The 15,039-nt window shown below is 33.0% G+C and overlaps 1 protein-coding gene across 7 annotated transcripts in view; it reads right to left on the bottom strand.

The window, feature by feature from the left end:
• The window catches only part of SRP54 (signal recognition particle 54), a 37,398-nt gene that overhangs the window by 12,250 nt on the left and 10,109 nt on the right, over window positions 1–15,039 (bottom strand). For all 7 annotated transcript variants that reach the window (XM_081547931.1, XM_081547927.1, XM_081547932.1 and 4 more), the window contains 9 exons: window positions 14,417–14,527; window positions 12,131–12,222; window positions 11,075–11,159; window positions 7,526–7,630; window positions 6,843–6,909; window positions 6,705–6,762; window positions 2,118–2,268; window positions 474–622; window positions 57–157 (listed from right to left, as the gene is read on the bottom strand). In XM_081547931.1, the coding sequence (XP_081404057.1) occupies window positions 57–157; window positions 474–622; window positions 2,118–2,268; window positions 6,705–6,762; window positions 6,843–6,909; window positions 7,526–7,630; window positions 11,075–11,159; window positions 12,131–12,222; window positions 14,417–14,494 (886 nt within the window). In that variant the 5' untranslated portion in view covers window positions 14,495–14,527. The remainder of the gene's footprint in view (window positions 1–56; window positions 158–473; window positions 623–2,117; window positions 2,269–6,704; window positions 6,763–6,842; window positions 6,910–7,525; window positions 7,631–11,074; window positions 11,160–12,130; window positions 12,223–14,416; window positions 14,528–15,039) is intronic.

Here is a 15,039-nt window from a genome sequence, read left to right on the forward strand (position 1 = left end):
CTAAAAAGCCACACTATTTCTTGGAGATTTGTCTATATCCCCACCACTGTACACACCAAGAAGTTTGCTGATGAAAGGTTGTGTTTTGAAAGGTTCAAAGTCATCTATATGTTCCCCTGTACCAATGAAAATAATTGGACTTTTTGTGGCAGCAACTCTGCAACGAAAAAGAAAACACAAAATAACCTCAAAAAGGAAAACAAATTTCTTGATTTCAAAGCTTATTAGACAAAAGTACATAGCTCAAGCTTCTTTTCAGTAGTTACAACAGAACTATAGATATATCAGAGGGACTCCAAAATTCTGTTTCTATTTACACTTCCTTCACAGACTATATTAGGTCCACTATTGGAATAGATTTTTAATGATTAATAAAGTCATAAACATACATACACACACACACACACACACACACACACACACACACAGCATGTAAGTCCAAGGCATAGGACCACAGTGTTAATGATACTTACGCACTGAGAGCACCACCTCCTTTTGCATGGCCATCAAGTTTTGTCACTATTACCGAGGCTACATCTACTTTATCTTTAAAAGCCTTAGCCTGGGCTTCACAAGCCTGTCCAATGGAGGCATCCATCACATACACAATGTTATCTGGTTGCTAGAAAATTTAAACAGAAAAGATACATATTTTAACTGACCTTAAGTAAATTTCATCAACAGAAGCTATAAAAAGTATTTATTATAATTATTCAATCAATAAATATTTACTGTACAAGTAGTATGTATTAGGCACCATTTAGGTTCTCAGATAGAGATGAGTAAGAAAATCCTTCTCTTTATGGGGCCAACATTGAAGTCATTGGAGACAGATAAAAAATAGGCAAATAAACATTTTGTCTAGTCAAGGCTATGGTTTTTCCAGTAGTCATGTATGGATGTGAGAGTTGGACTATAAAGAAAGCTGAGTGCCAAAGAATTGATGCTTTTGAACTGTGGTGTTGGAGAAGACTCTTGAGAGTCCCTTGGACTGCAAGGAGACCCATCCAGTCCACCCTAAAGGAAATCAGTCCTGAATATTCATTGGAAGGACTGATGCTGAAGCTGAAACCCCAATACTCTGGCCACCTGATGCGAAGAGCTAACTCATTAGAAAAGACCCTGATGCTGGGAAAGATTGAGGGCAGGAGGAGAAGAGGATGACAGAGGATGAGATGGTTGGATGGCATCACCAACTCAATGGACATGAGTTTGAGTAAACTCCAGGGGTTGGTGATGGACAGAGAGACCTGGCGTGCTACAGTCCATGGGGTTACAAAGAGTTGGACATGACTGAGCGACTGAACTAAACTGAAGTGAAACATTTCATATGTACAACAATTAAGATGAGATAGAGAAAATCAGTTACGAGGTGTGGAAGGCTTCTTTCTGTAGGGTGGTCAGAGAAGGCCTGTCTGCAGGTAAAATCTGAGCTGAGATCTGAATAAAGAGGAAAAAGTTAAGCAACAATCTCCAGGCAAATGGAAAAGCAAATGTAAATGAGAAGAAGAAAAAGCAGAAGAGTGTGCGCTGAAACCAAAATGGATAAAAACAGAGGTGAAGCTATTTCCCTTAGATCTGCTCCACTAAGTCAAAATAATGGCATGGCTAAAAACCAACTTATTAGCACTAACCATTAACCAAAGAATTACTGCCAGCACCTTAATGGTAAATATGGGCTCATAATATGTACTACAGATTACCTATAAACCATTTCTTATCCCCAAGTTATTTCCATCATGATTTTAAAGAGACACTAAATGATGATTAATATTTTTAAATGCTTCATTTTGAAAATCTTTCAAAATTCACCTAAAGCAAATGTTTCTAATTTAAACAATTTACAGAAAGGAAATTCAATAGTTACTAAAAGTTATTCTCAATTTATTTGTTAGTTTTTCCATACATACTAATAAGATGGCTAAGCAATGAAATTTCCAATCCTCATGAAAATTTCATATTAATGTAGAGAAGATTAAGTCTTTATCATATAGATAAAGGAGCCCAAAATAGAAATAAATTACTTGGAATCTTACAGGCAAAAAATAATTTATATGGTTCACAAACTCAGGTTTTAACTGAAGTCCTTATAATGTTGTTAAATTAAAGCTACTTACTATAGCATTAGCAACTTGAAGCATTTCTTCAAACAAAGAGTCTTCTTGTTTATGACGGCCACTTGTATCAACAATAATAATTTCAAAGTTTTCATTTTTGAATTTCTCCACTCCTTCGGAGGCAATGATAACAGGATCCATTTCTGTATAGCTATTTAACATGGAAAAAATGATTTAACAACCACAACAGCAAAACGTTCAAATACTAATAATTTGGAAATTGCTAGTGTATCTTTAATCTATTCTGAAAAAGTCATATTGATCATAATTTCAATTAAGTATAAAATCCAATAAGTATTAAATATGACAAGCCACTTAAAGAGCAGCAGGAAGCAGTATCCAGTCTCCCAATTATGAAATCCTGTATGATTCCAGTTCATATCTTTTCTGAATGAGTTGTGTATCCCTCAATTTTTTTTTACATTTTCTTTAATAACTGAACTTGTAATATAGTGTTTCATACATGCTTTTCCACTTAACAGTTTTTTGAAAGCATTTTAAAATGAAGTATAGTTGATGTACACTATACATTATAGCTATACAATATAGTGAGACACAATTTTTTTTTTCAGCTAAAATTGTTGCAAATGGCAAATTTTCATTCCTTTTTATATCTGAGTAGTATTGCATTGTATGTAGGGGTGTGTGTGTGAGTGTGTGTATGTGTGTATCTCAATCTTCTTCATCCATTTATCTGTTAATGGACACTTAAGTTGCTTCTATATCTTGGCAATTATAAATAATGCTACTCTGAAGACTGGAGTAAATGTAGCTTTTCAAATTAAGTGTGTCTTTTTTTTCCCTCCCAAGTATACACCCAGGAGTGGAACTGTTGGGTTATATGGTAGTGCTATTTTCAGTTTTTTGAGAAGCTGCCATACTGTTTTCCACAGCTGTGGTACCAATTCACATTCCAACAAACAGTGTACAAGTATTCCCTTTTCTCCACATCCTCATCAACATTTGTTATTTGTGTACTTTTTGATGATAGTCATCCTTTTGTAGCACCTTATAAAACCATTAAATATTCTTGTAACATGTGACTTTTAAGTTATATAGCATTCCATCAGATGGCTATGCTATCATTTATTAAATAAATGCCCCACTGTTGGCCATTTAAGGTTTTCTAACTTCATGGTAGTACACAATTTTGTTCCTTCTAAACTATGATACACTCCTACAAGCTGAATTTGGATCAAATGGTCTGATCATTGAGGCTTTTGGTTTTTAAAAGGAAAAGGTCCTTCACAAAACTTTAATTTCATTGCTATTTTATTATATTTTGATTATCCTCAAAACTCTATTCAACTTGAAAATCAAAAAATAAGTTTTATTTTAGTTTGCATTCTTTTGATTAGTGGCAACTTTTAATACAGATCAATGTTGTCAAATGAAAAGATATATAATGTTTTAAAAAAAGTTTTTTCCCTAAATTAACAACAAAAATCAAGTAGAAGTACACTTAATAAGAATATATGTGAAACTTAAAAGAAGAAAATTAATATACTTAAGGATGAAATTTTTAACAAAAAAGACCTAGCAAGTTTCTACATGGAACTATACAAATAAGTAAAGATATCAGTTCTCCTCTAAATTAATTGGCTTCAATATAGTTTTAATCAGATTTTTCTTTCTGGAACTTGACTAAAGAAACCAACTCAACATTATAAAGCAATTTTCCTCCAAACAAAAAAAAAACTAAAATTTACTCAGGAAAATAAGCAGATTAAAGAGGCAAGAAATGCTGAAAAAGAAGACAGAAATTAGCATTACCAGCTATTTTAAAATATGATAAAGATACAATTAAAATAGAATTTATAAATATATAAAGAAATAGGATCAAAGATGTTCATAAGGAGATTAGTTACATACATGCACATAATGGAATACAGTGATGTCATAAAAAGAATTCTCTTTAACAGCATATTGTCCAGAATTATTAAGATCCCATTATTATAATAAATATTTTAATGAAATATAACATATATATGGAAAAGTTGCACAAATTGTAAACTCAGTGAATTTTCACAAAGCAAACACACTCAGACCAAGGAAAACAAAATAATTAGTATTTTACTCCCTTCCAAGAATAATCACTATCTTGTCAAAAGATCCCATTTTTAATCAAGTCTATAGTATTATGTTTACATAAAATGCACTATTTTAAGTATTCATTTTAATGAGCTTTGACAAATTTCTACAACCCATATAACTATTACTAAAGCAATCAAGGTTCAAAGCATGAAAAGATTCTATTTCCACTTAAAATTATCTATCTCTTGTATATTTGTTTATATAGTACATTTGAAAAAAGCACAGATGGACTTGCTAAAAGCTGGTAATTGGGAAGTGAAACTGTTAGCACTTTCACTTCTTTAAAATTTTTTATTAAAATAGTGTTGTTTTTTTTTAAAAAAAGACAGAACAAATGGTACCAAAAAAAACCATATCTACTGTCCCCCCAATAAATGCTAACATGTAAATTGAACATTAGAGATCATTTCAAATCCTTCCTTCCCCAGCTTGATCCACTTCATCTCTCCCAGAGGAAACAATGATCACTAATATTTGACTCCATATACATAAGCACAGGAGAGATTATTTAATAAACAGTACTGAGAAACTGGTTAAAAATTAAGGCTCTGGCTTTGGCTGATAGTTCAAGTAAGTAGCCTAAGCATTACCTGCTCAGTCGTGTCTGACTCTTTGCGACCCACGGACCGTAGCCAACCAGGCTCCTCTGTCTGTGGTATTCTCCAGGCAAGAATACCGGAGTGAGTTGCTATTTCCTTTTCCAGGGCATCTTTCCGACCCAGGGATTAAACCCTGGTCTCCTGCACTACCATCTGAGCCACCTATCAGCTCACACCTATCACTGTGCAAATTTGAGCTCTAAATATGTAACTGCTTATTATCCTTTGATTTTTAAGTCTATGTTAGAAAAAGTTCTTATCCTAAAAATTAAATTCCTAACATTATTCTTTAATCTATTTGCTAGAAATTATCATAAAAAAATAACTAAAAGAGGGAATTCCCTGGTGGTTCAGTGGTTAGGACTCTGTGCTTTCACTGCCAAGGGCCTGGGTTCAATCTCTGGTTGGGGAACTAAGATCCTGCAATCAGCGTGTTGTAGCCAAAAAAAACAAAAAAAAACTAATAAAAGAATTTAAATAAAGAGCATACCATAGCCAAAGTTCACTAGTTTTTTTGGCCAAAAAGTAGCAAATAATGATTTCCAATTACATTAAAAAAAAAAAAAAAAAGCCTTTCCAAAAGAGCCTAAAAAGGTGGCCCTAATGAAATGGATACATGATTTACATGACGGAGATTTCATTTAACTGCCATAAAGATGCTCATTGTAGTCACAGAACAATACATGAATGAACAAAGTGAGAACTTTAGCTTTATGAATACCAAGCAGAAATCGTGATGCCAAAGAACACAATAATTGAATGGGATAATTCAGTAAAAATTCAAAACAGCAGACTAAACAAACTGAGGAAAGGATTGTAAAATTGTGGGAAAAAGACATTTGAAATAATTCAGTAAATGAAGAAAAAAGAATTAAAAATACTGGGTAAAGTCTAAGGGATTTATGAAAAATGTCACCTGAACCATATACGCATTACAGAGATTCAGAAGAAGAATGTGAGAAATGAAGCAAAATATTTCTTGAAGAAACACTGGCTGAAAAATCCCTGCACCTGTGCAAGGAAATGGCTATCCAGAACCAGGAAACAAAAAGGATCCCAAAGAAATCAACAGAAAAAGACACTTTACAATCAAGTTATAAGAAGTCAAAGACAGAACTTTTTTTATTGAAGTGTGTAGTTGATTTACAGTATGTTGTAAGTTTCAGATGCACAATATAGTGATTCAATTTTTTATAGATTATACTGCATTTAAAGCTATATTAAAATACTGACTGTATTCTCCAAAAAAAAAAAGATATCATTCATTTAATTACTTCAAATTTTAGCTTAAGTTTTCTATATTAATAATAATCTTCGTATATTAATATATTAGTAACAATAAGAAAAATATTATTCTCTCAAATAAGTCTTTCTAAATTCAATCTTGACTAAATTCTTTTAATTAGTCATTTTAACATAAACAAATCACCTAACTGAACAGCAATGTAGCAAATGAAGGTTAGCAATGATCAGACTCTGAGATAAACACAGATTATAAAGCATTTTAGGATGATCAAACACAAACGTTTAAAAAATGGTGTACTAAACAAACAGACAATGTAGAATTCACCAGGGTATGCGGAATCGAGAAATGCTTCACACAGGTCTTAAAAGAAACAATTGGAATAGAAGCAGGAGGCTGGAAAGCAGGCAAGACAGGGTAAGTATAGGAAGAATTATAAGCTAAACAATATCTGCTCTGATTGATCAGGCTGGATCAGAAAAGTCATGTTACAATAATAAAAGATAACAATGTATTAATTATACCCCTATCTTATTCCAAAAATGATTCAAGCTTATAGGTACATATTAAAATGTGGACAGATAGCATAAAGTAAAAAGTCAGATAGATAAAGTAAGACATACGAATATAATAATAAAAATCGGAACCCACCTTCCATAGAATGGAATTCTTGCTTTGGTTGCATTCTGTTTTAGTTGGTCAAAAGCCCCTATGAAATAAAAAGTTAATGAGCCCTTAAACTTGAAAATAAAAATTTCAGGAAATAATTTTCAAATTTCAGCACAATACCTGCTCTGAATGTGTCTGCACATATCAAACAGGTCTTCCAACCTTTCCTCTGATAATAATATGCTAACTGGGAAAGGAAGATTTTAAAAATCAATAAGTGCAAATTATTACACATGTAATTGTTCCTGTTTACACTTATTATTTACTTAAGGAGTAAAATAAAACAGCTCATATTCTTCTAAAAAGTAATATTATTACATTCTGAATACTGAAGACTTTCTGAAGAGTATAAGTGCCAGTCACATTCAAAGGATATGAAACAACCAAGCAACAAATGACCGTGGTAAAAAATGTTATTAACGTTAATTAAAAACAAACAGTAATATAATCCTCTAAGAAATAATCCTTTTTTTTTTCTCCTTTCTAAACTATACATAGTTGAGACTTCTGAAGCAAAATCTGGTAACAAAGTTGAGGCACCCAATTATGAAGGAAAGGGTGGTATAATGAATTTAAAATTAGCAAAATGATATGTAAAATGAAGATCCATACATATTATACTGGGTGAGACATTGTGAAAAGGGAATACTGAGCCACAGGGTATAAGGTAAACTTTCCACCTTTACTTCTCCAAAAATCATATTCTCATCTCCTTAAAGAATAGGAACAGTCTTCTTGGTAAAAGCGCTTGATTTACACAAACGGATCTTCTCCATGGCTTTGTTTTTTTAAGTATAATTTACCTTTGAACATGTAGTTGTTTTACCACTCCCTTGCAATCCAACAAACATGATCACATTCTGTTTTCCTTTAGTGGGTGTCCATGCTTTAACTCCAGGGTCTACAAGCTACATACCAAAAACAAAGATAAAATCAGGTTAGCACATGGTTACATTCAAAACCTCTCTTCCCACAACTTTCAAATTGTAAAAATGATGTACAGACATTTCAATGTAAGAGGCAACCATAATCCTCCCATTCTAACACAACTATATTTCCCTCTGTAATAATATACACATAGTGAAATTTAAGAATTTAAAATAGTGCATTGTGAAGTTATAAGCAAGCCTATACTCCCAAACTGATTCAGAGGTAAGGATCTCAAAACATTTTTTAGAAAAAGTTGAAAGTGTATGAATGTGAGACCAAATTTGAGCAAAGGAGCAATCTACAATAGCACTGTAGAAATATAATATATGTGCAGGCCACATAAGAATTTTTTAATTTCTAGTAGTGACATTTCAAAAAGTAAAAACAAGTGATATTAATGTTAATACTTTAACTCAATACATCTGAAATATTATAATTTTAACATGTAATCTATATTTAAAAATTAATGGGCTATTTTATATTTCCTTTTCCCATGCTAGGTCTTTGTTTTTCCCTAAATAAATGTGCAGTGCCAGGTCTTAAAACTTGGCATGGATCTCTTATCCATCCACTCAATATCAGATCTCAGTATGGACTAGACACATTATATGTCTCAAACCACATGTGGCTAGTGGCTACAATACTGCAATGGTACCGACCTTCCTGTTCAATTTCACAAGTGTTTATATAAGAGCAAAATTACAAACTACATGTGAAAGGCTTTCCAAGTGAGTCAAGTGTTAAACTGTCCAAAGTCATTGGATGTACTGCTCTATAAAGTTATTATATTTAAAGTAAAAAATAATCACCAATTTTATAATGACAATCAGTGGAAAATTAAGGTACATATACGGACAGTCCCCAAATTAACAAGCAGGAGGCATTTTTAACATTCATTTAATAATACATTTCCAAGTCACTCATTTGGAACTCAAAACCTCTATCTCTATATAATCAAACCGTAATAGTAGTTAATATCCTAGACCAGAGGACATAGACCATATTTACAATTATGCGTAAATAAAGTCTTAACACACACATGCCCACTCATTTACTGCTTTTGTGCTATAACACCAGACCTGAGTCGTTGCAACAAAGACCATATGACCCACAAAACTGGAACTATTTGTTCTTAAGAGAAATTTGCTGAGCCCATGCTAGATGATACCATAAAAGTTACATAATCCATATTATACCTGATTTCAAGGAAAGCCACATGGTAGAAAAGGGAGGAAAAGAAAATATATTTTGTTATCTTCTTAGGCATGGAGCTACCCATAAGCAAACTTCTGAAATAAACAACTATCTTAGACATAAATCCGCTGCCCTTCCTCTTAGACCCTTTCAGAAGACTAATGCTGCCCTATATTCACCTCCATTCTCTATATCCCATGGCAGAATCACTCAGCTCTCTATGACCCTACGTTTTACTGAATAATGATGTTATTATAAATTTATCTTCTCTTCCTCCTGCATCCTAGAACTGCAGTACTGAATTTTCATATTCTATCACATTAAAATGTGTTATCCTATCTTGGACTTTGAATCAATCTTACACTGGTGTATGCTTCTGTAACATTATAAACTAGTCATATAGAAAATACTGGTCTATTGAGTTAGGCAGATCTCCCATTGTTGACACGTCACTACACAACATCAAAAATTTTATTTATTAATACCCATACTGATCTCACCAGACGAGTTAAGAATTGGGACACTGTCAAACTCATGGGGGAGGATTCAAGCTTCCCGTTTTCACTTAAAAGCTAGAATTTTATCATTGGCTACAATACTGTTAGTTGTTTGCCTTAAAGTGACGGGCCAATTTTATTTACTTCAGAGAAAATGTCTGCCAAAGGTTCAAGGCCAAATAAGCACAGATTAACTCTCTATTGCTTTCCTCAAGACAACCATCAAATTTTGGTACACAGCAATACAGCTTTCTGCATACTTTCCATTTCATCACACAAAATCCTATAAACACACATATATTTAAGGGTCAAGATTTAATACCACTAATAATTTCCATCAAGGACACGTCTGAAAAAAAAAAAACTTATTTTTATTTCACTGCAAGTGTCTGGGAGTAAAGGGTACAATGACTACTAGTATAGTTTAGCATCACTGCCTTGTTCATGCTAGGGAGTTTTACCCAATGGTTTTACCTGCCATTGCTTTTGCACTTTTGCTTTTGATGTTTGCAGAGCAATATCAACACAGTAAAGAGGGCAAAAAAAGGCAAATGATGTCTTAGTGTTATTATGAAAACAGTTTTGACCTTGCTTTGTACACCACTGCCCTAGACCATGAGCTTCTGAGTATAAGGCCCAGTCTTTTTCATCACTGTTATCAGCAGTATGTGGCATACAGCCTGGAATAAAGTAGGCACTCAGTAAAGGTATCTTAACAAAACACTTGATGTTCCAGAATTGCCTAAAGATGCCAACCCCTAAAAATAAAAATGTTCACTCCCTCTGTGCTGACCTCAGGTGTAAGATGAAGGGCAAACTGGAAATATTGTGAGGAGGAGTCCACACAGGAGTATGGAGATCAGACCTGGGTCTATCACTAACTGTCTCACTTTTCTCAACTGCAAACTGAAAAGACAGACTGGCTAAACTTCCTGACCTCTTTTAGGTTCTGAATTTCTTTTCCAATTGATTAGTCTACAGGACTAAAGCGAAGTGTCACAACCATCTGAGATACTAGATTTTCTCAAAGTACCAATCAGTTCTGTTGGAACTAAAGGAGTAAATGAAACTATTCACACAATATAGGGGGAAAATACCTGGAGACCACTAGCAGATACCTGTTGCTCCTTAAAAAAACTTTTTTTAGTTCCTTTCTTTTCTGCCCCTACCATTAGACTCAAACATATTTTCTAATGCTCTAAGACTCTCATCATAATCTTCACAACAGCAGCAGCAATATCAGTTCTAAGGTGGGACAGGGCAATAGAGTATAACTGGTAAAATAAAATTTCACTGATTCAAAATTGCTTAAAATCTAGGCAAGTGTAGGATATTCAATCTTTTAGACATAATAAAAGTGTATAACTCTTTCCAAGAGTGACTTTCTGTACAAAAGTAGGATCTTAAGTAGGCAAAACTTGATATTAAAGAGAATAAACTCAGAGAGGCTCTTCCATCAATTAATACATAGTGAAGTTGTACTTTCTATAACTTGCTTTAGCATTTTTTTGTAGGAGTAAAATACTGGCCTTTACATCTGTACTCAGAATTTTAGTTTACAATAAAAAAAAAAGTCTACCATTTTGTATTCAGAAAATATTCTATTAATATTTTTAATACAGATAAAGATTCCATAAAAACATTAAAAAGTATTCTGAAATACATTCCTGTTTGCCGTGCTAATGCAGTGAGTGTACAGAAAATCACAGCACAAGCTAGATAGACTTTTACCTTCACAAGTTCTTTAAATACAGCATGCTGAATCATTTTTCTTTTGTTAAGACCAGATGCCATCTCTTCAAGATCAATAGCAGACCTTCATAATGATGGTTTTTGAGGATAAAAAGGGGAAAAAGTCAGTTAAGACACTTAAAAAAATTACCTTTTGCCCCAAAGAATGTAAGACTATCCAATCATTTATATTAAAATTTTTTCTAATTAACATGCATACAATTACTACAGAGTCACAGGTTCATACCATAAAGAATTTACCATGAAATATTAGATATATGATTTTGGTTAGTTTTTCAAGGCTTATTTTTTTGAAAGTCCAAATATTAATTTGTCCTCACATTACTGTGAGTATTCATTTTATTTTTCTTGCAGCATTCAGAATTTATACATGTTTACACCAAGCAGAAAATAAGATTACTTCTTGCGGTTCTAAATGCTTAAATGCTAGTAGTCCTATATTTAATACCCAGTCTGACAATACAAAAAGGAGGGGGGATGGCCTCAGCATGAGGAGGGCTAGGACGGAAACAGCTAACTGAAGTGCCCTCCATTATTCTATGTGCTCTGCCCCAGTCAGTGCCTCTCCCAATTAACACAGTAACTAAGACCACACACACTACTCCTTTATCGAATATGGACAGAGAAACCAAAAGGGGATAAAAAAGAACACAATTCTCTAATAGTGAAGGAGGCTGATTAATGCCATCTTTAGTCTGAAGAGGATTAAAACGGCACCACTTTTCTTTAAGGACTCTGAATTGCTAACAGGCTTTTCTGTTAAAATACTATACAGTATATGATTGAATCCATTCAGATAAAGGAGTAGTAGAATGGAAAGAACTCCATAATTAAATGAAAGCCACATGTAGTTTATTCTTTGAACCATTATTATGGAAACGCACTGTAAAAGAAGTCTTCCAACATATGAGTTCTATTCTTTCCCAGTGCTATATAGCAGAAACGTTTCATAATGCAGCAGACTTTTCTAGTTAGCTCCTTATCCCAGTAAACTAAATTTAGTTTTGCCTGTTTTTTACCTTTAACTTAACTTACTTTACATTTTCTCTTAGTTGCTTCACTAGTTTAATATTAACATCTGCTTCCAATAATGCTGTGCATACTTCTTTTAGCATAGCATTTAACACCTGCAAATAAATAAATAAAACTTTTAAACAATTCATTTCAACCATATAAAAACATCCAACCATACAACCATGACTAATTAAAAACAACAGTATACCATTAGAGAGGGAAAAGGTTTTCAGTTAGCCTTTGAGAGAGATTTTATTAAATATCTAGTCATTTTGTCAAAATAAGACATTCCAGGGAATTCCCTGGTGGTCCAGTGATTAGGACTCTGCATTTCCACTACAGGGAGCGTGGGCTGGATCCAAGATAGGGGAACTAAGATCTCACAACTTGCAAAGCACCACTAAAAAAAAAAAAAAGACATTCCATTTCATTTTATTCAACCAGGTATTAACCACCACAATTTTATCCCTATATTAAAGTAATAGTAGCAAAGACAATATACAAGTCAAAGAAAGTTACTATACAATACATGTTGCCACTGAAGTTTTCTATGCCACTGAATTCCTATTGCTGATATGCAGCAACATCTTCTCAACTGGACTGCCATGGAGAAAAATGTGACAAAAGAAAATGACCCAGTCTGACCTACTAGCCTTTACTATTTCCACTCAAAGCAGAGGAACAAAGTTGAAAAGAAAACCATCCTCCATTAATAACTCACTATCATCACATATTTGTTGAGTTGGAAGGCATTGTGGTTAAAAGATAACAAACTATAAAAAAAAGTCTTTAAAAAAGATGAGCCTTAGCTGCTCATGGAAATAGCTGTTTACACATTAGAATGCAATACACTCCATGAGGGTAGAGATTTTAATCTACTTTGTTCACTGCTATATCCCTGGTGGCAGCAAAAAGGTCTGCAAAAACATAGGCCCTCAAACACTTCTTGAATGAATTCTCATCTTCAACTTCTGTCATATGTCATATAGCAGCTTATCAGATTTCTCTATCTCTCACTAAAGGGATTTGGTAAAAATGGAACTGATCTTTCATTAGAGGGATTTCTCCTTGTTAATTCCCTAGTAGCACAGTATCAAGAATAGAGAAGCTGCCAATTTAAGCAACAGCTGTTATTTTACTTCCCACCAACCTCATCTCCTTGGTTTCTTTTCTTTTTCTACTATAAACACAAACAGCATAAGGGTTATACAACAGGGAAAACGATTTGAAAAGCTGTCATTTTATTTATTCTGAATTCCAAAGACTAAACAGTGGTTTAAATTATGATTTATTACTTAATATTCATTATTAGAAAAAGCTGTGTATGTGGAATTAGAAACAAGATTTTAATCCTGGTTCTTCCAATAAATAAATATGTGAAACTGACTTCCTATTGCTGTTAAAAGAGAGGCTGGACTAGCTGAGCTCAAAGATGGTCCCCAAATTATTTAATTCCACTAGCTTATTAAAGTATTGATATCAAATTTTATATTAGAATTTTCTTTAAACCTCCAAGTCAGAAAATACTTTTTATTTATTATTTCATTTGATCTTTAAAATCATCCTGAAAGGTAAATACTATTTTCTCATTTTAAACATTAAGAAATTCTGAATTTGACTTGCTCAAATTTCTATGACTTGGTTTAGCAGGACACTAAACAAGGTCTTCTAAAACCAAAATCAGTAGTTTACCACTGGTACCACAAAATGTAAAATATACTTGTGGACTATAATCATCTTCTTTCAGTTGACAAACCATTAATATACAATGGTGGTGGTGGGGGGGAATGGGAGCAAGGAATACCTTATACTTAAAACCAGGAGGAAAAGTATTTCAGATATCATATTAAGGAGTCAGCTTACAAAACCTCCAAAAAACTAACAGAGGATTTCAGAGAAAATGAATCAAAGTAGCCAAAATGGAAATACTAGCCTTATATAAGAATGTCAAAAAAAAAAAAAAAGAATGTCAAATAAAAGTCAAGGAGAAAAGATCAGACATATGCATGTCTAATCAAGAAGGAAGGAGGAGGATACTAAAGTTATAGGCCTATATCAAGAGAAAGCAAAAGCATACTTCCAGACCTAAACCATTTTTGAAATATAAAATGTATGTCATTATTACATATAAGTTAAGGTGGGGTTTTTTTGATAATTATAGAAAGTTGAAATTAACATAGTCAATTTCTCATAAAACACACTACTATACCCATTTATGGGTTTTATCTAGAAGTAACTATATAGAGTTTATTAATCATCTATCTGCACTGCTAGTGATGATGTGGAATCACATGTATTTTTACATACCTCTTCATTGATAATGGTGGCATTGCTCAATGAGCGCAATGCTGATGTTATTTTTCTTCCAAGGTCTGCTAGTACCATCTTGAAAGCTTTAAGATGTGATTATAAGAAAATCTAGGAAGGAAAAAAACTAAATAAAAACATCTGAAAACAATCAATATCAGTTCCCATAAATGAAAACTTCTAAAGAAGAGTAAGTTCAAATTAAAGTACTTGAGTGTTTAAAATACAGTAACTTCAAATTCTACAGCCTCAACCTGTATCTTCAATACTGTCAGGTCCAAAAGCTAAACGTACCACTTGGTTACAATGCCTTATATTTGAATACCTAACTGGAATATTCTATATGAAGCAGTAAATTTGATATATCAGACAATACGCTTTGAAGAAATGATGACATTTCAAATTAAATCTGTTCTCATTTTGGCATACTTGTCAATAAGAATAACTGACTAATGTGCTATGTACATTCTTAAATGAAAAAAAAAAAAGGTGAGAAAGAAAAAGAAAAAGGTGAAATCTCCACCCAGGAAATACCTTCTAATTAAAGGACACATTCTGATTCATGCTCTAAGCAGAAAAAAAAAGCTTTAAAATTAGTAAATCACTTAACTTTTCATAGATAT

The sequence above is a fragment of the Giraffa tippelskirchi genome, chromosome 12, assembly GCF_054371585.1.
Source record: "Giraffa tippelskirchi isolate mGirTip1 chromosome 12, T2T-mGirTip1v1.2.pri, whole genome shotgun sequence".
Taxonomy (NCBI): Eukaryota; Metazoa; Chordata; class Mammalia; order Artiodactyla; family Giraffidae; genus Giraffa; species Giraffa tippelskirchi.